Genomic DNA, 22,260 nt, shown 5'->3' on the forward strand with positions numbered 1-22,260 from the left:
TTCAAGTTCTGATCTGTCACCCTCCCTTTTACCAGAAGACACTTTAACATAAGTGAAATAGAGCATGAACTGGTTGGAGAAGGAAACCCTTTCTGCCGTGTTTTAACACATCGCGTTCCTTCTCGCCGTGCAGCCCCAGGAGAGGCCGCAGCGACCAGCGGGAGCAGTCTGCCCCCGGGGCTCCACGTTCACCAACACCTCCCGGCCCCAGACAGACCCCCCCGCTCCCTGCCCTCTCCCTCCTCCCCCCATGCCCCGATGCCGCCTCCGGCCCCCTCCAGCCCCGTCCCGCCCCCGGGCGGTCCCGCACATGCCCAGCACCGCGGGCAGCCGCCGGCGCCACCCGCCCGGTGCCAGCCCCGGCCCTGTCCCCGTCCCTGTCCCGCCGGTAGGTGCCTGCCCCAGCGGGGAGGGGGACGGGGGTCGACGGTGCCGCCCCCGAGCCGGGAAATGGGAGTGGGGGGGGGGGGCCGGAGCCGTGCCCCAAGCTAAGGCACAAGCGGCTGCGCAGGGAGGGTGTGCTGCTGCTGCTGGGGGTGAGGTTGGAAGCGGTGTTTGCACAAAGCGTGACTTCTTTAACCATTCTTGCCTGACGGGCCGTTTCTAATCACAAAGATGTTGTTCGGGTTGCTACAGAGTTGTTTTTCTGCGAGCTCGGTGAAAGCACGCTTTGAAATATTGTTGAAAATCACAAGATCTTTCCGCCCTTCACTCGCTTGCTATGCTTCCCTAGAAAGCCGATAGCTTACCCGCGAGAGCGGGCCATGAAGCCCCCTGCAGGAATGCTTTCTGCTATCAGCTGAATCTGGCGCCAGGAAAAGGGAGGAACACACAGGTCTGTAGCAGTCTAAAAGACATCCTGAATTACCCTTCCTGAGGACAACCACCTCCAGCTTGAGAAGTGTTGTGACTCTATGCTGGCTTGCAATCATTAAAGCACATTAAACGCAATACTGAATCCAGCTTTATTCAGCTGGATTCTCATTTTCAAAAAGCTGATGGGTGTTGAAGGTCTTGTCAACACTTCTACATTTGTAAGCTGGTCTTTAAAATACATGGAAAGTAAAGGGAGGGGAAAGACTTTCTGTTCAGTAGCCAAGCACCAAATTCCCGGATCAATGCCACAGTGCTGCTATCTGACCAGCAGCACGTGGCCTAATCTCCCTGTGCCAGCCTCACGTCACAGACTCCCAGTAACCACTGGGCATAAAGGGAAAAAAACTAATTCCAAACAGAAATCCAACACTGATTTCAACATGGATGAATTGACAATTGATTTACAAAAGGCCACAGCTATGGAGATGGCAAATTGGAGGCTTCACTTGTGGCAGATGTCCATACCAGAAGCACTTTCCTCCCAGCATTATGTCCAACTATCTGCTTTCCCCACAGATATGAATTATTCTCGGTTTATCACGACTGTGAGTGCAGCAAGAAAGGAATCTCCAATAAGACTTCTGAGTGAGTATACACCTTCTTTGTAGGGACTCTGGAAGAATATCTTTGCGTTCTGGACTTTTCTGAGGTATCGTGGCTAACAGCTTGAAACGGCTTAAGAGAATATTGTGCTATAAGCTGACAAGTATTTGCAAGGCCAGCTAACTGCTCTTTTTAAACTGGAGATGTTAGACAGGCGTAAAGAAAAGTAAATTGCCTCAAACCATTTCAGAAACCCATCTGGACAGAAGAAATAGCATTGTTCTGTCACTTAAACATGTGCCTGAAAGTCTCTGCTACTGCTTCTGAAGCAAAGCTTTTGGCACAGCTTGTTACTCAATTTACACTCATTGCCCAGGAATAAAACTGCTAATGTCTTGAAATTCAGTCCCAGCATGTCTCCACCTCACTTTCCTGTATCCTACTAATAGATTCCCCAACCCCAGCTCATTGTTACTACATTTTCCTTTTCTATGTTACACTGCTATCTTTAGGCTACCATGTTACATAGTCTTCTGGGTGACAAATAGAAAAGGTTAACTGCCTACTTGCTTACTCAGTTGAAACCTATGGGGACCTGACAGAATCAGAGCATGAGACATACATCAGTAGTTAAGCCTTCAGGGGTCAATTTCCTCTCCTGGCAAGGGGTTGGCATTTACTGCTCTGCTTAAATTATTTAATGCAGGTACAGCTAAGTCAACTAATTCACTCTAGTTACTCTCTATTCACCTTTTAAGTGATACATTGATACGCATGATAACAAATATTAAGTAGCATGGCTTGTATAAAAAGACATCAGCACTGCAGTTTTGATAAAGTAAATCTTCTTATAAAACCACAAGTCAGAGACTTGAATCATACTGCTGAACTGATAAGAATTAACTCCCCCTGCTCAAGTTTGCTAAGAAGTAGTGAAGAATAAACCCGATATCAGGAAGCTCAACACCAGATTTGGTATCCTCTTTCCCCTCATATCTGATGTAAAAGCATCAAGCCAGCATGAATGCCATACTCTGAGCTCTTAGACTGAACGCAGTCAAGTGCAATTGCCAAATGCAGTCCAGTCTTTGCTGCAAGCAGAGCATAGATTGGATCTGAATGATTGTGAAATTGACTTTAAAGCAAGAATTGTCAACATTCTCTTCATACTGCCTTATTTACACAGTGCCTCTGCCACTAAAGCTGTGCTGCCAGAACAATTCCCACTCCCTTATGGAAACACTGTCATCATAGATGTAGTACACTGGTAGCAGTGTACTGCCATGTTAACTAAAATGAGGCAGAACATAAAAGTCATTCAAAATCAGTCTAAACAGAAGGACATTAAGATTTTAAATTCCGCAAGCTTAGAGGTATCAGTCAAAAAGGTTTTCTAATAACATAAAAACAGTCTAGATGAGGCAAGAAAAAGCTATTTTTACTTTAAAGAGAATTTTGGTGTTGTTCCTCCCCCCCCCCCCCCCATCTTTTTAAACCACAGAGAAAGGCGAGGTTAAAATGAGTTACCGTCTTTCTCAATTCATGAATTGCTAAACAATGAAGTGAAAAATAGATCAAACTTCTATAGTCTGTTATTAGATACTAACTAAATTGTGTGAGCAGCTCTTGCAATAATCAGATTGTAATCAAGTTTTTTTCCTTTTACTCTAGCTGAATTGATGCAAAGGTCTCCTCCATCTCTCATCTCTCTGGCTGGAGGGGCACCAAACCCTAATGTTTTTCCATTTAAGAAGGCTACTGTTGCCATTGGACATGGAAATGCTGTTGAGATTGGGGAAGATTTGATGAAGAGGGCTCTTCAGTACTCCGCCTCAGCAGGGTATCTATGAAGGCTGCTTGCACTTAAAGATACTGGAATCAAAGGGTCATTAAATCCTTTTTTATTGTATTAATTGATCTTCACAAAAACAGCTTTAACTTTTCAGTTTTCCTCAGTATTTACATTTCAGTGGAAATTTCTGAGTAGATGAATAATTTTTTAATATTCAAAATTCATAAGCCAGAGCATTTTCTTGCTGCTGGTGTTTGAGAATCCAAATCTTAAATCACTAAAAGGACTCATTTTGCAATAAGATACTCATTAAATGATACTGCACTGCAGTGCACAGTTTCTACATCTTGAAGTGTTTGTTTTGCTCTTACTTGGTACCATGTATTAAAGAAGTCAACCCATACTTCTTGTGGTAGTTGAATTGAAGTATTTATAGTATTGACATTTTTAGTATAAACAATGCTTATATTAAGTTAGTTTAGCACTCAAACTAACAGCTAGCACCAAATTAGGTTTTTGACACTTGCAAAAATACTTATGTACCTACATAGGCACACAGGACATAGAGTAATGTGTTCACTTTAATATTAGGAAAAGTCACAACTTAAGTATGCAGACAGTTATGAACATCCTGCAGAACCCTAAGGCATTTTTGAAGAGCCCATTTCCAGGTTTCTTACTACCCACAGCCTGTTTCCAGAAGCGTTGCAAGCTTTGTCACGTTGCCACATTTGAGTATGGAAAAACCATTCCTAGGAAAAGATGCTGTTTAGCCTCCATCCATATTTCATCATTGCTAAGTCATTTCTACCAAGGTAGTTTGGTCTGTAGACCATAACCGTTCATCTCTTCTGCTCTTCCATAAAAAAGTATATTTCATCATTTGATAAAGCAAGTGATGGTTAAATCAGACTCTGAATTGTGCAAGATTTGACACTGATTTAGAGGAGCAGCCCATCTTTGGTCTATATAAGATAGTAGATGCACCTTATCTTATTCATGTTTCAGGATTCCAGAACTGTTGTCTTGGTTAAAGAACTTTCAGAGAAATCTACACAATCCACCAACAGCCAACTATAGTCCTGAGCAAGGACAAATGGAAGTGTGTGTCACAACTGGCAGCCAGGAAGGCTTGTGCAAAGTAAGACCAAAAACTCCATATGTAAGAAGTACTTTCAAAGAGATGTTTTTTCTTCTATCAGTTCAGTTATACTCAGCATTAAGTGTCAGTATATAACAACACACAGAGTAGTTTGTTAAATGCACATCTCAGCATATTATCAACACAAGATAATAGACCATAAAGAACATTGGGCAGTCTCATATCAAAAATACCTGAGTTTGGAAAAACCAAGAAGTCTGTCAGAAAATCTAGTATAACATTTCACATTACTCAAGCAGTGCAGTAATTGATGCATTATTTGCTTTGCTGTAGCTCAATTATAATTGTGTTAGACTTAAATACTTAGCCTTTTCAGTCCACTGCTGCTTAGTTGATCCTTTCTGTAACTGAAGCACCATTTCATTTGTATAGAGAACTGCTTTCATTGCAAATTGTTATTCCCTAACTGATTACCTTGCTTGATTTGGTTTCGAAAGCAGATTCTTCATCTGTTTTCTACACAGCTTAGTTAAATTGTTAGGGAATTACTGAAATGTAATCAAGATTTATAATCCCACTAAAGTTGGAACTATGAAGTACATGTAAAATCTTTCCAAAATACACTGTTTTCTTTCACAGGTATTTGAAATGCTCATTAATCCTGGAGACAACATCCTTTTGGATGCACCTACATATGCTGGGACACTAGCAGCTGTAAGTATTTAAGCAACAAAGCTATGAATTTGAACAGCAATATATTACATCTGCAGGCTTATTTGACCTGTATTTACTGCAAAAACATTTAAGAATTGAGTTTTTACTGTCAGTCTGATTAAGTTCATAAACATTAATTTATAAAAACTATTGCCAGGACAAAATATCCTTTTCTAAATCCTAGGACAAAGGTCATGTTTGAGATTGGGAAGAAAGCTGTCACAGCCTACTCAGTTGGAAACAAATTTATAAGTAGGTAATTTCAACATGTCAGCATGTTTATAACTGAAGTATTTTATAGTCTGTTTACACTGATACTGTACCTATAAGTCCCATAAGTTGGAATAGGCATGGAACATCCATGAGTTTTAAAATATTAATAACTGTACAAAAATAAGTTTACCTCTGAAAAAATAATCAGTACATAATTTAACGTCAACTAAAAATGCATAAGAACTGTAAGAGGAGTTAGGATAGATGATATACCACTCCAGTCTAGTTTCCCTTTGCGTCAACAGGAATTTTGATATTGTTGGCTATGCTAAATTTGAGAACATGTTTGGCTAATCAAAGATACTTTGGCAGCAACTTCAATTTTTACACTGAAATGCTTAGCTACATGGTACAAACTCAAATTCCACAGAGGGGAGACATCGTACTTTTTTGTTAGTATTTTTCCTATATCTTTTCATACTGCTGTCAACATGTCATTACAGTAGCATCTTTTCCCTTGTATTGCTGAATATATCTACTGAGAACAGATTCTTTGCCCTTTGTCAGTGGGGAGTAGCTTACAGTTCTGGCACTTCCACTTAAGTAGAATGCAAATTGTCAGCAGGAAATGAAGTTTCAGTACTTATTCTGTGTTGAGAGTATGAGAGCACAACTCCTGAAATACCTTTCTGCTTGCAAAATCATGACATCTCCTATAGAAGAGGACCAATTATACATTAGTTACCTGCTTTTCCTCAGGTGGCTTAACAGAGCAAATTAAGAGTTACACACCAAGTTTGACAAGCTGCACAGCAAGCTGAGGCAAGCTTTCCTTGGAATCACAAGGAAGCAGAGTTTGAGATAAAGACTGGTATTATAAAGCTTCTATGATAAAATGACAGAAGAAAGACTTAAGAATTACAGTATTATAACAGTTTTGTTCCTCCTATCAACAGCTGAGACCTTTGGGTTGTAACATTATTAATGTTCCTAGTGACCAACATGGCATTATTCCAAACGCTCTAAAAGAAATTCTATCTGCTTGGAGTCCAGAAGATATAAAAAGTCATAGTCACAGTCTCCCCAAATTCCTATATACTATTCCGAATGGCTGCAACCCAACTGGCAACTCTCTGACTGCAGAGCGCAAGAAGGAGATCTACCAGGTACATAGCTGGGGCTTTATGAAACTTGTTGGTAGAAATGGATAAATGTCAGTCTTGTTTCAGTTAAGGATACCCCATGTGTGGCATTGGGCTCATTATTGCTCTAGTAGACATTCTTCCCATAACTTGATTCAAAGTAAAATCTTTCATGACAACTCTGCAGAAGTAGACTATGCATTAGGTAATTTTTTTTTCAGTAGTAGCCCATTGCTGACTGCTACCTTTGCCATGGGCTTCAGAGTGTGTTTACTGCAAGTGTACTGTACGGTTTAAACACTACATGGAGTAGACCTTCAGTTACATACCTGTCCTTCCACTGCAGGTACTATGTCTACTGTTTAAATTGCTCCAGACTGGGCATGTAAAACCTTCTGGACCTTGTACATAGTGAATGCGTGGGATCATGGTGTGGTCCTGGTAATAGACCCACAGTATACAAATAACTGAATTTACAGTCTTGACATTTTAATCCATCGTTTCTTTGTATTAATTTATTTCTTTAGCTTGCAAGAAAATATGATTTCCTTATAATAGAAGATGATCCTTACTACTTCCTTCAGTTTGAAAAGGTAATCTGTCTTTTATACTAAGTAGCGCATTTTCTTGTCCCAAGCAGAACTAAGGTTTGAGCCATGAATCTTCCTGCATGCTCTTTTTCATGTCCTTCCAAATTAGTTGCAGGCCTAGCAGTCTATTACTAGTTTGATTATTTGTCCCCTTTATGGTATTTTATTGCATCAGCCAGTTAATCATGGTGGTTTAAATTCCTTAAGCTTTAAAAAGGACAGAATTTCTTTCACTATTAAGAAAGTGGCAAAGACTTTTCCCGCAGAGCAGAACAAATATGCCACTGAGGCAGCCTTGTAAAAATAGCAGCCTCTTAATGTTCCTTTCAGCCCAGTCACTTCTCCATTCAATGGAAGACCACCTACTTCCAATCTAGTGCAGCTAATTTCTACCCCTTTGCCTTTTAGAGACTCCAAGGGAGATTTCCCAAAACACCTTGTCAGAGAATCCATTATTTATCTCCCCTACTTATGGCACCATACCAAAACTTGAACTGAACACTTGTATGCAGAGCAATGGGCTAAGCATCAAGTGACAACATTGATTCTTGATGACTTTCTATGAAAGTCATCACATCTCAGACAGCTCATCTAAACAATCATTTGCAAGCAAGTTACTGCATTTTGTCCTTTGAATATCCATCTAAAATATTTGCTAGCAAAATTTTTAAGAAATAATTATGTCTTCTTAGCAAAGAAAGTAATTCTTCCATAATTCATACTAGCAACTTCAATATTTTTTTTTTTCTTCCAAGCCATGGGCTCCAACTTTCCTCTCAATGGATTTGGATGGCCGAGTTATCAGGACTGACTCTTTCTCTAAAATTCTCTCATCTGGGTAAGGCCAGCTCCAGACCGCTCAGCATTGTGTGTTAAGTCCTAATACTAATACTACCTCTGACATGATCAGACATGTCAATTTTTTTATCTAGTACTTTTTTCTCGAAAGTACTTTTCTTCAGCTTGCTCGCTTTTCTTGTAATCTCTTCACAGTTATTTTACTTCAAATTCAGTTTCCCTCCTGATACTGATAGGCCATTTGACCCAGGCAGCCCAGTCTTCCAGGCACCATACAGGCAGAAAGACCAAGATGCTGGGCTACAGCTCTGTTCCTGCAACTCCTAAGAAATTTTTTCCATTTCTTCTCTTACCATTCCTGCAGACTCCCTGCGCTTCCAATATAAAAGAGAAATGATGGCATCATTCTTAACAAGCATAGCATTATACTGATCTCTTCAGTTCTTACCGATTGTCTCCATCTGAAAAATTAGGCTGGCTGTTTTTAATTACACAGATTGACTTGTTTGATTTTTAACTCACTTCTGCTTACTATTCTGATAGACATGAAATAATGTGAATTCTGCACTGGCAGCTAGTGGATTGTAACTCCATCCCCAAGGAAGCGGGAAGACAACATGATGCTAAGTGTGATTACACTTTGAGAAGTGAAACTACAAAAAGGCATGATGCAATCTTATCTTTGTCAACAACACATCTGAGCTTACTGATTCTATTTTTCTTCAAATAACTGCTCCAGACAATCTGAGTAAAGATGGGTCATAAGCCTTGAAATGAATAAGAGGCTAGTTTATCAGTGTAGATTCTGTTTATTCTGCAGTGCTGAAAGCAAGCAAAAAGAGAAAGCCTGTTTGTTAGTTCCTATCTGTTTTTCCATAAAACATGAGCATTCGTGATTTCAGTTATGTGAATAATCCACCTTTCCTTCCCTTTAATTCATGTAATCCTTATGGTTGCAGAGAAAATCCTACAAATTTGGGATAGGTCCTGAAGTCCCAGAACCAGGAAGCAACTATAAGCATTAAAAGCCATTTTTATTTATTTTTTCTCATGACCAATACTTAGCTCACAAGTTGGTTAAAGCTGGGACTTACAGCAGTATGAAGATATAAATGCATAAAAGATCCTTACAGTGTAAGTGAAATGGTTACAGGTTTTCCAGTTATAAGTTAAACAATAACTTACACAAAGATTAGCATATTGCATTTCCTGTAGTAATTTTTTTTTTTCTTTCTTCTAGGTTGAGAATAGGTTTTCTAACAGGTCCTAAGCCTCTTATCGACAGAGTTATTCTACACATTCAGGTTTCAACAATGCACACCAGCACTTTCACACAGGCAAGTACTAAACTGCTAACTGAATTGTATTGAGAAAAGATAACATACTTCATGGTACAGGAAACAAGAACAAACATTTTATAGCTGCTCTGCACTTGTCAGTTTTAATTATAAAAACCTGCATTGTCATTTTTGCCAAAGAAGAGAGACCACCAAAGAAATTACAACCAGGCCTTGAGGGTATCTTAGTGCATGGAAAGCACCACTGCTTCAGCTAACATGCCCTTAGCCATCAGATTTCAAGAACCAAGATTTAAATTTTCTCTTGACAGTAGGTTCACTTGAAAAACCTCAACATAAAGCATACATTGGAAGTACTCCCCCCTCCATTTTTCATTAGTCAGTAGCTAAAAGACTACTGGCAGCACACAGGCATCACAACACAGTCAGCCATCTACAGCCCTTTTATAATTAGTAATAAGTAAAGGAGAGAGACATCAAGCACATCTAGATATGACCTTCATCTTCTAGCTCTGCTAATTCATCGTAGAGGCAGTATTGAAGCAGAGAGACTGATGGGGTGGAAGAAACTCCTGTAAAGCAACACACATTGCCTTCCTTTAGCTCTCCACTTGACTTTCTTCCTCCTGCCCCAGCATCTAAATACTTAAGAAACCTTGGAGACAGATGTAACATGGAATAAAACTGTCTGTTGCTGCTGCTACCTCTGTCTGTAAAGGACTCCAAGAGACCACGCATGCAATTGCTTGCCCATGTGGAATTCTGAATAAGATATGGCTACATGTCTTTTGATGATTGTGGAAAAGTCCTGTTTAAAATACGGTATTGATGGTGTGCTTTATTTCTTTAGATTATGATATCACAGCTTCTTCAGCAATGGGGAGAAAAGGGCTTTTTGGAGCATATAGACAGGTAGGATCATGTCACGTGCTGAATCCCATCATCTGTCATGCTGCTTCTTGTTACCTACACAAAATACTCCTTACAGCGAACAGGCCAGAGGAGATGTATCAGTTTGAGGCAAACAGATGAGCAGTCCTAGGCCAATGGGGTAAGCTAGGTCAGCAAGACTGGCAGTATTCCTATGAAAGTGCTGAAGGAACTCTGTGAAACTGCAGAAATGCAGGTCAAGGCATACAAACTACCACTACAGGCTGGAAATCTGTTGGTCCCCTAGCATAGCAACTATGCAACTCCAATCTGAAAAGAACTGAAGAGGATCCTGGGAGCTACAGGGCAGTAAATGAAGATATCATCACTGCTAGATAGGGTCTATAACAGAGACTAAGATCACTAAGATAGTCTTACACAGGAGTCAGCATGGCTTCTATATGGGAATTCTTCCCTCCCTAGCTCAGTGATTCATCCTCTAACAGCCTTAATCCAATTATTGGGGATGCTGGAGAAATAAGAACAGAAAGCACTACAGAAAACATCAAGGTTCACCTAGACTCACTAAACATTTCCTCTATCACCATATTTGGTGACAGAGGGTTCAGGGTCTAACTCAGTGAGGCATTTCTTACAGTGACCAACAAGCATTTATTTTTCAGTTGTTTTCCTGGGAGTATCCATACTTCATTTCAAATGTCATACTTAAATACCTTTAGAACTCCAGGTTTCTGCATCAAGGGGTAGTATGTTATGCATCTTAAAGCCTTGTAACTGGAATGTGAGAAAAGCATGAAAAAGTTTCTTATGTCTGACTGCAACAGCCACTTCTGTGCCCTGAGCATCTAACTGTTAACTATACTGTAACTACCACTAGCTAAAAAGAAAAAAAAGAAAAAAAAAAAAACAGCCCTAGCTTTGCCTTGTTTTAGGTTCCATGGGATATGTATAAGAAATAAGAACATACTGATAGATTTTGTAGGGAAACTTGGGCCATGCTTCAGCTCTACTTTCAGTAACTAGAAGATACATCTTAAACATCTTTTCACTTACCTTCTTCCCAACAGTGAGGCAACCTTATTCAACCCAGAAAGCTGTTCTTCCTCTTGACCTAATGAAAGTAGTGCTATAGTAGGCTAGCTACAGCCCTTTATAACCTTCTAGACCCCACTGTCAGGTGACTTATTGATTAGGCCCAACAACTGAGTACAATTTCCTTGTGATTTCATTGGGGTCAGTTGACTTGTCAGATCATGTTCCTGACTAGTAGCTAGGCTGTGGTTTGAAGCAGTTAAATTTCTATGGAAGTCTTGTCTCATGCTTATAATTTCATTCCAATATGAAAGTGAAAGAACATCACAAAAAGGTAGAGAAGTTACGACAGAATTTATGATGCAGTAAAAATTGCAGAAGATTTACCATTTCTTGCAGAATGTAGCAATTGATATAATCCGTGTCCTTGAGATACATGTTGTTTGTCTATCAGGTTCAATAAAATACATGCAGAAATCAAAGCTCCGGGTTCAAAGAGTATCAAAAATGTACATATAAAATTACTAAGTACAGTTTATCCCCAGGGAAGGAAACCCCTTTACACCAGATTTATGAAATCTGTATCAAACATTTTTCGTGTCTACCATTGCAGAATCACAGCTCTCTAATTTTATGCCAACAGAAGTAGTAACTCTACAAGACTTGTCCCTATTGGAACTTAGGTTCAGGTCATTTTCCCAAGTAAGACGTTGAATTATTTGGAAGTTTTAGTTAAAGTGTGAAGGCAATAGCTTCAAAGGGGAAGCTGTCAGATAGTCATGACAAGTTTATCATGTGATTTGCTTTTTACTTTATGAAATATCGTTTCCTTGTGTACCTATTACAGAAATTCAACCCAAATGCACCAATATAAAGTATGTGCCTTTACAGATGTACACGTCTTTCATTTTCTTCTATATGCTTCTTTTGTGCGATTACCGTTGCTAACACGGCTTGTATCCACTGATATGATAGAATGGATATCATGTATTGTTTAGTACTGAATTTTCCCTGACCTGTAAATATTAAGAAGCAACTACAAAGGCACATCCTTTATCCGATTGATCTGTGCTTTGCTGGAGAGACACTGAAGCATTCAAGACCTTTCTGATACATATACAAAGTTTCATATACACATTATTGTATTGTATTGTATTGTATTGTATTGTATTATCTAGGATATACTCATATTTCCACCAAGTGTGCATTTTATTTGTTAAAGTAGAAAAGCCTTGTTTCTGCTTTTGGAAACAAATAGACTCTGAAGCACTATGGGATCATGACTTGGAATTGATAATTTACTTTCAGAGTTGTGGAGTTCTACAAGACCCAGCGGGATGCAATGCTTGTTGCTGCTGACAAGTGGTTAAAAGGTCAGTGAGTGCAACACAGCTAATTACTTAGACTTTTTCTCTAGCTATTTATCATCTTCGTGTTCAAGAAAAATCAGTAAAGGTCATCTCTTGACTGAAGTGATAGGTAAGCACTATAAGCAAATCAATGACATTAAATATTAAGCTTGGGACAAATTATCTAAAGCTGCTGTTTTCATGCTTTTCTGGTGGGGGACGAGATGAAGATGAGTAAAAAGCTCACTGCATTACTGTATAAAGCAGTTTTACAAAAAGCATGTATTTCACTCCACTGTATTTTTATACTAGTGTTTAAAATTTCTGTCTTTAAAATCTCCATTTGAAATACCCAGATTCAGTGGCCTAAATTTAAAAGAAGATACAAACAACTGATACAGTACTAGTGATGGTCCTTCTTTCAGAAATGAATTTTAGATGTCCACTTCTGTGGTTGATCAGAGCACAGAAAGAAACTTATCAACACCAATGCAATTACCTTTAGTGACTTACCGCGTTTAGTCAGTCTGAAGTAGAAACAGCAATAATTATTTAAGAACTGCCCACTTAGCTGAGACACTTCCGTGGGACCTAGGTACTTGAATACCATATGGTCACTAATGTACTTACTCTTGCTAATTCATGTTTTTTAGATAAGTATTTCCTCTTTTTCTACGTGGATCTGTATGATCATGGGTTATTGAATTTGGACCCCCTTTGTCCCAGTTTCCCAAATATCAAAACAGTATGATAGCACCGTGTTCTCTTATGGTGTGTTGTGAAAATATACTCATATGTAAGATTATAGGGTCTTCACATTTTTTTAGAAACAGGAGCCGTATTATTACAGAAAACAGACCTTTATTTTGTAGATATGTAATGGTTAAATACATCAAGGAAGAAATGAAGATGATAAGTCAAATAAATATTTTTTTCAAAAAACACATCCTAAAACAGGTAAAGAATTGTTACTAGGTAAACAAAGGTACACAATAAGTCTGCATATACGATTTAAAACATAAATCCTCTCTAAGCCCTCTCATCCTCCTCATAATTCCTAGACTCCCATTTTCTTTGGGCAAAAATCTATAACCAATTTAAAGGAAAACATTTTTCTGCTTTGCTACACTTAAATTACATTGATAGTCAATGTAGTACTAGAATAAACTGCACCAGAAAAAATATTTTATATTGCTTGGAGAGGGTGTTTACTTGATCTCAATGTAATCAAGAAATTTAATTTCTTAATAGTTGGGTTTTTCAAAATTCAAAGTAATCTCTTTCGCAAAAAGTTCTGAAAATACCAGCATGAGTGCAGTAAGCGCACACAGATTTCATTATTATCATACATTTAGCAAGTGGCATTCTGGATCTGTGGCCAAATTCCCTTTGAGTTCATTGGAGCAACAGATCCGCATCCCTGAATCTATAATGTATTTATTACAGGTGGAGCAGAAGTTTCTTTTTTTGATTCAGTTCTTTTTTCTTTCTCTAGGCTTGGCAGAATGGTATCCTCCTGCTGCTGGCATGTTCTTATGGATCAAAATTAAGGGAGTTTCTGATACAGAGCAGTTGATCATGGAAAAAGCCTTGCAGAAAGAAGTATGATTTATGGCTTAATGGTTTATGATGTTAAATGAGGAAAGGATAAAATAAATTTACCATATCTATCTGCACATATGCACACACATAAAAGTAAAGGAACTTGAGTGCCCAATCATCACTGTCTCTGAGTCACAACTGTCAAATAATGTAGTGACTCAATAAAGTATTTTCTTGTCTGTATTCAAATATTTATATTTAATCAGCTTAAATTTAAATCATATATAACATTATATATAATATATATGATATATATATAATACTAACATAGTGAGCAGCCATCATTAATACAGAAATATATCTTCTTAATAAGAGAAATTAAGTGTGATTTTGTTTCTACAATCACACCGTGCACTGAGTAAACTAGATCTCACCACACTGGTACATCTAAACATGATAACAAGACAGACCTTGTTACCAACCAGCCTAAGAGCTCTCTGTTTTTTTTTTTGTTTGTTTTGTTTTGTTTTGTTTTGTTTTTGTTTTTGTTTTGTTTTTGTTTTTTTTTTCTTTTAAGAAAGTCTGATGCCAGTTTCCATATTTTTAGCTTCCTGTTTTGAAGAGGCAGAATATATTTAGCCACGTTCTGATATCAGTGTTTCAACAGTGAGCCTTCTAAAATTTAATATAATATACTGTTTTAAAACCATACAAGTGGTTGTACCTAGGTGTCTAATCACTTTTACTTAGGTGTTACTTGTTCCTGGAAGAGCATTCAATATCAATAGTTCAGAGCCTAGTTCTTATGTCAGAGCTTCCTTCTCTCTATCTTCTCCAGCCCAGATGGATCTGGTAAGTGAGAGGATTTTTATTTTTTTTTACTTTCTTTTCAAGAACAGTTTCTCACATTAACGATGTTCCCTTATTTTTAAATACTTACTTCTTATGCATATTCTTATTTGCCTAATGTAGTTGTTTTAGTACTTATACAGTAAGCCAGTACTTCTAAAGCAGTATCTTTCTTATGCAAGATACTTATATGGAAATTGCCTGAAAGGTACTAAATTTTTACGACCACTTGATTTTTTTCTGTGTATCTTATACATGCAGATTCTCACACTTAATCAACCCAGATATTATTCAGAAAGGCTTTAATGAAGTCAGAGTAAGTTTTGCTGTTTGTCTTAGCACTAGGAAGCATCATGTTTCTTTATTTTCCAGGTTGTCCATTCTTGAGACTGAATTACCTTTTTTGTATATGTTGTCAGTCCTTCACACGAAATAATATTGTTTTTCTTTTCTACAATTCACATACATGTTGCATTTCATTTCTCAGGAATCTATGTATTTTACAAATGTTTTGGATGTTATTTGGCTGTATCTGTAAAATCAGTGGAGAGAAAGACTAGGATATATTTATTTGTGCAGATTTAATACTCCTTTGATTCAGGTGCTTGCAAGTTCAGTATTTGGAGTTTCATTTTCATTCAGTTACAAACACTTGTAACAGAAGGGTGTTTCTATTTTCCTTTTCTTTCTTCTTCTGTATTTATTCCTTCTTCTTGATGAAAGTAATTCATAACCATACTACTGACAGTCAGATTGTATCTTGCTGACATTGTACTGCATGTTTCCCCACTAAACTGTTCTTTTTCTCTTACCTTTGGAGCCTCTAGGCTCTTATACTGCCTTAAAAGAGATACACTTCTAAGGATCACTAGTTATATTAAAAGTACAACTCATTAGCTGCAGGTGAACTCTGCATAATCATTGAATATCACTATACATAGTCTTTTTTTTTTTTTTTTCAGAAAGCCCTACCTTTTATTTTCTAGCAGATTAGTAGAAGCTTTATCTAGTCACAATATGATTCAAGGCCCATATGCATTGTTAAAAAAGTAAAACAGAATATCAGCAGAATTTGGCAGTATAAAACTGTGAGTTCATATATTGTTAGGGTAGTTTTAGTAGCTTTACAGATTTACTGTTTATTTAAGTAATGCTGGAATATGAATGAGAACTATCTTTGTATCATTGCAGGCTTTCAGGAGACTGGCTGACCTTATAAAAGAAGCTTGATGGAAAAGCTGAACAGAGCTCATACAGCAATCAAAAATATCTCCAGAAAATACTTGTTAACACTTGTATTTCATCAGAATACTTTAAAAACAAGTACAACACTGTGGTTGTTTCCTTTGGATTGCTTTTCATTCTTTCATTTTTATTTCTATTTTTTAGCTGAAATAATTTGCCTTTTTTTGACAGGACATTACATTACTAACTTTATTCCAATTCAAAAGCATTTTATATAGTTAAGAACAAAATGTTCTGTTTTTTTTTTTTTTTTTTCCTGTCAAATCCATAGTACTGTTAGATTTTATTTGTTGGTTTTTTGTTTGTTTGTTTTTTCGCTTTTGTTTTCTGTTTGGGTTGGGAAGCAGGGAAATCAGTTACTTAGGAAGTTACACCTGAGGTGGTCTTAAGCATTATTTCTTAATCCTAGCTGATACATTCCTGCAACACCTTAAGTTGGAATTGTTTTTGTGTGCCACTTTCCTTCTTGGCTCACTGTACAGTATCTGGTTTTGAAGATTTGAAGATCAATATTTACTTTTACTAAAGTTTTGTCAGATAAAAATGATGTAAGGATGTTTTAAATTTGAAACTGACAAAATCAAGGTGTAAGTAAAACAACTTTTCTTAATGACTCTGCAGCCCAACCCACATCTCTAGGTTTCCCTCTGATCCTCGCTGCAAGCTGGTGCTATGGCTAAAGCCAGCCCTAGCACAGAGTCACTTGGGGTGGCACAGCACCGGGGGGAGTCTGCAGTCCCGAAGCTGCTCCTAGGGCACCAACACTATCTTTGAAGTTGCAAATCTTTCAAGACGAATCTCTGCATTTTTACACTTTTGATGGTGCTAATGGAAGTCCAAACTAACAGTGTCCTCTCTATACTGCTGCTTAACAGCGAGTTTTCAGCTTCAACTCAGTTTCATAACCACGTGTAGGGATTTTGAAAGCTCAGACTTTTCTATCATCAATAAAACAATTTTTATCTCACGTTCAATTTAGAAAATAATTTTATACAATAGAATGAGATAAATATCTATTTAATTAAAATAATATAGCTGTTGTATTTTACAGAGGAATAAATGGGAATGTCATTTAAGACTGATTAGAGCTCTCAGGCAAATACTACTGCCATTGTTAAGCCAGACCCGAATTAGAAAAATGTAATCAAAATATCATTATTAAGCAAGCCTTACATTTGTGATGTGTTGAATAATACTCTTCACCTTTCAGAGCTCTGAATGATTATCTAGTTGAATGTAAGGAAAATGCAGTCCCATTTGCTGCACATCAGATGTTTTTACTATCAGCTAATTTAATTTGGAGAGAGCTTGGTTTTCTTTCCCTGACTGTGGTGAACCATCTAAAATTAAATTAATATCCTGAACAATGCAAAGTGAACAATGGTAGTGAAATCTTATATGCACATGCTGTTTAACTGAACCTCATAGTACAGTTTCTGGTCTCCTGGGACACAGGATTCACTGTGATTAAATGCTCCTGGAGGAAGGCATTTAGATACAAAAGGAAAATGCCAGGCAGCAGATTCACATGGAAATGATCAGGTAATGAAGGTTTTGTTAGTGCTCTTTTTCCCTTTATATTTCAGCCCTCCAAAAGCAAATAGCCACTTTTATTCATTGCTGGATTTGGAGATCTGATGCAAGTAGCACAATCTACTGTTGGGGAAGAGAGGATACGGGGAAGGAGAGGGCTCCATTTTGTAAGCACATCTCTGGTGCTACCAAGGTAGGGGCAGCAACGGCTGTGGGAGGGTTTGCAGCAATGCTACAGAGAGCAGCCTGAGGTGCTCAGCTCCGAGCAGGCTGGGGCTCCAGACACTTTGCTGAGTGGAACATTGTTTGCACTTGCTGTCATACCTACACCTCTGTTCCGTCGCATTTTCAGACCTTTGGTAGACAATAAATGCCTAGAAATTCTGGACAACTAGCCCCCCTATACATGACCCCAATGATTGTACAAGGATTGTGAATTTCAGCACATTCTATACATACCACTTGTGCACATGTTGTGGCACACATATAGACTCACTGTGTGGCGTGTCACACTTCTGCTTTGGGAGTTGTACAGGTGTAGCAAGGGGGTGCAGTTTTTCCCAGCAAGGATGGAAATACTAACTTTGATAACTCCAACATAATTCCCAAATTTCTGCATAAATTGTATGTGCAAATTTTACGTCCACACAGGTCATTGATGAGAAGGAAAATACACGCCTCTACTTCAAAATGAGAGCCTCCCAGCATAAGTCTGATTAATGAATAATTGGGGGACCTATGGGGAATTCATTAGAAGAGAGAATGTATGTCCATATACAGTTATGACAATTCTTATGCTAAACTGTGTGCACACAGAGAATTATTTCATCCAACCAAATGCGTCCATGAGTATCAGCGGTGGTATGCAGGAATTTACAGAGGACGTGTTGTGGAAAACATTTGGCTTATTTTTGGGGGATTGTCCCATAATTTCTGAACATAAATTTCATTTTAAACTTTATTCTTCAATAATGGTTTGCTCTGTGTAGAACCTTGTCTTTTAGAACCTTGTGGCCTATAGATCCGCAGTACTTTCAGTTCTGCCTGTGCAGTCCATATTCTGATACACTGGAGTAAATATTTAAAAGAGCTCTACTGCACTGTTCATGTCCTAATCTGCCCTGTTTGCTTTATTATTTAATAGCAGTTTTCAAGCAGCCCACTGTAGGCTATGTCTTAGGTGGGAAGAGAATGATTGCAGCGCTTGAACTGTAATCATTCTGAGTGAAAAGCACTCTGTAAATACAAAGAAATATCCATTTTCATTCTTCTAACATTGCTATTAGGAATGCCAGTACCTCACTTTTCTCATAACAGCAGCTGGGGAGGCTTTCGTGTCACCCTGCAAAGCTCATATATCGCTATATGAGGAAGGATAAGGATCTTGCTGATTCTTTTTGAGCATTAGTATCCCAGAGATGTGTTAGCAAATCTGACTGGTGCTAAAAGATTCTCTGCTAGCTATACAGAATTTAGAAAATACATTCAATATTGTATTTTGTTTTACTTTCAAATTAAATAATATCTGGATTGATATAGCAAATGAATATGCCATGATGTGACCTGGAACAAAATAACATGAAGGTATTTCAGTTTTGTGACTTACATAGAACTTTGAACTTTATCTTTCACTGTATTTGGCTAATACTGAACTTTGAACATAAAAGGCTTAAGAGAAGATTTTCCTGCACTTTCCTCCAAAAAATCAGGCACTAACAGATGTAGAATACCATTGACCTGGCCCAGGATTTTCGTTCCTGGATATTGAATGCTGCAATTTGTATCCACATTCAGCTTGAGATGCCAGCCCAAAAAACTTTCTAGTGCCCAGGTACATTAGCAGATAGGAAATGTGATCTTTTCAGTGCATATCACCACTCCTGTAGCCACTAAGGACTTGATGGAGCAACTTTGTGCTCCATAGTTCTGGAATATCCACCAGAAGGTGCATCAGCACTTGACAGAGCATCAGCAGAGTCACTGAAGCACAATGCTTGACATTTGTGGGTCCTCTCATATGTGTCTCCTGAAAACATCTCCCTGATTTGTGCCATTTTAAGAACTGGTTCTGTACTGTTTTCATGTCAAGTTTTTTTGAAGCACAGGGCAAGAAATGGGGAAAACAAACAAACGAACAAACAAAAACAATACATTAACAGTAATTATGAAGGAAAATTATGTTATTAATATTTACAAACTTTTTAAACTGGCTTACTTCCTAGATGTTGCTCTGGGAATCCATCTGTACTAATGTCAGTTTATAAAGGCAACAATGTACATATCTGCATCTGAATTATTCACATCAGTCAATGAGAATCATCATTTTTATAGCTGAGTTTTAAAACTGGTCAGATGAATTTCTAAGGTTCCTTTTTCCTTCTATTGATCATAAAGGGAGCTTACAGCGACTCACTTCATTACAGAGGTATATATTTTAGCTATCAAAAACTCTGTGCAAAGAACCACATCTTCCATTGCTCTTTTCATGATATCAAATTTTTGCCGTTCTTACACAGGGGATCTTCTGTTAGAGCTGTGTATTACTGACAGCCTAACGGAAGTTTTTGGAAATTATTATTTTCTTTGTTTCCTTGGCTAATGAAAGCAGATAAAAAGTAGTGGATTTGGTGGTAATACAACTAACTCACCAACATTTATGTTAGCAGAAGCTGACATACTGATATATGTCTGTTAGTTTTCTGTCTGGCTAAATGCTGCTCCAGAATAGTGGCCAAGAAATACTCTACAATATGCAGATAGCTGTGGTTCTCAGCACTGTGTGTTTTCTTCTCCCGGCTATAGCTCTATTCCAGTCACACTGTTAAGCCCATACATGCAGTCATCTTTGCAATTAAAGGTACCTTTTTGTAGCAGGCCTAAAGAGTTCTCTTTTTTCTTTAGTTGAGATTTTTTAAAAATATAATTGGGCCTTTATAACTGACTGCAGAACTTTTATTATCAGCACAGTTCTACAAATAGAGATCTCAGAGACATTTGGAGATTTTCACATAGATGTGTACCCATGCACAAACAAGAATGAAACGTTTCCTTTTTATCCATGCCAACTCTGCTTTTTTTGCACGAGGTTAAACAGGAGCAGGGTTACAGAGCTGTCAGAACAGAAGGACCTGCAGAAAGAACACTATGCCAGTAAAAGAAAATTTTAAAGGAACATAGCTTTTTCTGTCAAGTCTTACACTATTAAGGACATGGTCCATAACGCCTCTGTTAAAAGAGCATGAATATGTAGAGCCTTGGGGTTCACATTAAAGGACAAAATGTGCTGGAAAGCAATGAGTGCTTTCAAACTGAAGTGTTGTTTACTACTCTGACAAAGAAGCAGAAGGATAAATCATTTTAGTTAGTCTCCAGGAGATAATATTTAGATAGAGCTTAATCCACAAAACTGCAGTTCTACCACTCAAAATGTGGACAAGATCACTAACTGGAAAGGCAGCACTCACGTTATTAAGCAGAAATAATGATATTTCTTTCTTGGGTATTATCATAACAACTTCTTCACACATGGAAATGAGATTTCCTTAAGCTTGTAGCTAAGTGATCTGTTTGCACTGCTATATAACATGCTTCATTTCCATTGCTGAAATTGTCATTAGTTAGATACAAGACAAAGTAACAGCAAGCACGAACTTCATCTTCCCAAAGGGGAGGTCTCCAAGCATCTGCCACCTGGAACATTACCTGTCAGACCAAGAAGGGAAGGAAGAGCTAACAAAGCTTCTGTAACTTACTTACAAACTCAGCAACATCTTCCTGAGGTCCATCTCCCAACAATACCAAAGTCCATGGAAGTGCAAACCAAATGGAGCAAAGTAGCAAGTGCTATTTTCATAAACTATGCTCAGCTCAGAAACATTTAAACCAATATCATTTTTCCAAAAGTCTTAGCATCCTCTACTAGACAGATAATTTACTTACGAGCACACTGTTTGACCATTAATAGCAACTGTATGACTTTAACTTGCACTACCCTGCTGCATCTTTTGAGCTGTGAAGTGTGCACAAGATTTTAGCATTCTGGTTTCAGCCAGCCTGTAAGCTGACCTGACACCATGTTTGAGAAGCAAAGTGGAAAACTGAAGTGTTGCATTTTGGGGGTTTCCACGAAGTTTTGGCATTTCAGAACAAGGAAAACAGCAGTATTTTAATTTTGTTTGGGAGCAGTGTCTTTCCCTGAGAGTTCCACCAAGTATCCTACCACCCAAGCATTAAAAAGTGTAAGCATACATGTCAAGGGCTTTGTGATCTCTTCATCATTTCAAATGATACACAATGAGTTAATCCAATTGAATATGTGCAAGTATTCTTAGTAATGGCCAAGAGACTGGGAGAAAGAAATGTTAACATAGGCATGCTGACAGAAAAAAAAATCATAAAATAAAATGATGAGATATAGCACAACAAACAAGTTATACTTACAGTTTATTTCACAAACTGGAGCTAATGCCATACTATTGAAAAAGAAATAAAATTTATATAAGGAGATTATCAGAAATGTTTGTACTTGAGTAGAATTATTTCAAGTCATTTCCACCAGTCTGCTAAAACTGTGATGTGATATCCCTAGTATTCCACAGGCCTTTCTATGTACATCCATTTGATGCAATGGAGTGCTTTAAAAAGGAAAAGAGATTGTAAATTGCTTGACACTATTTCTAAGAAACTGTTTTGTTGTTGTCTCACGTCTTTAATTACAGTCTCAAAATTTCCCTTGTCTTGAATCCCAGCAA

At 37.9% G+C, this 22,260-nt stretch overlaps 1 protein-coding gene across 2 annotated transcripts; it reads left to right on the forward strand.

Moving 5' to 3' along the window:
• Positions 1–326: 326 nt before the first annotated feature.
• AADAT (aminoadipate aminotransferase) lies at positions 327–16,684 on the forward strand. Of its 2 annotated transcripts, XM_084285713.1 has the most exons (14): positions 327–388; positions 1,393–1,461; positions 3,091–3,259; positions 4,220–4,352; positions 4,953–5,027; positions 6,197–6,406; positions 6,910–6,975; positions 7,728–7,810; positions 9,011–9,107; positions 9,919–9,980; positions 12,300–12,364; positions 13,836–13,942; positions 14,633–14,734; positions 15,923–16,683. In XM_084285713.1, exons 2-14 carry the CDS (start codon positions 1,395–1,397, stop codon positions 15,959–15,961), a joined length of 1,275 nt encoding a protein of 424 aa, XP_084141839.1. In that variant the 5' UTR covers positions 327–388; positions 1,393–1,394; the 3' UTR covers positions 15,962–16,683. The 2 variants fall into 2 exon arrangements, with proteins under 2 accessions (XP_084141839.1, XP_084141840.1); XM_084285714.1 differs by lacking the exon at positions 327–388 and having other exon boundaries at positions 1,402–1,525; positions 15,923–16,684.
• The last annotated feature ends 5,576 nt before the right edge of the window (positions 16,685–22,260 follow it).

This window comes from Netta rufina (genome assembly GCF_964035555.1).
Source record: "Netta rufina genome assembly, chromosome: 4".
Classification (NCBI taxonomy): Eukaryota; Metazoa; Chordata; class Aves; order Anseriformes; family Anatidae; genus Netta; species Netta rufina.

Excerpts from the sequence above, each read along its gene's own strand:
- AADAT (XM_084285713.1), top strand. The coding sequence starts at position 1,395 with ATGAATTATTCTCGGTTTATCACGACTGTGAGTGCAGCAAGAAAGGAA. Across the intron at positions 1,462-3,090 it reads ATCTCCAATAAGACTTCTGA|CTGAATTGATGCAAAGGTCT; the intron begins GTGAGTATACAC and ends CTTTTACTCTAG. Across the intron at positions 6,976-7,727 it reads ACTTCCTTCAGTTTGAAAAG|CCATGGGCTCCAACTTTCCT; the intron begins GTAATCTGTCTT and ends TTTTCTTCCAAG.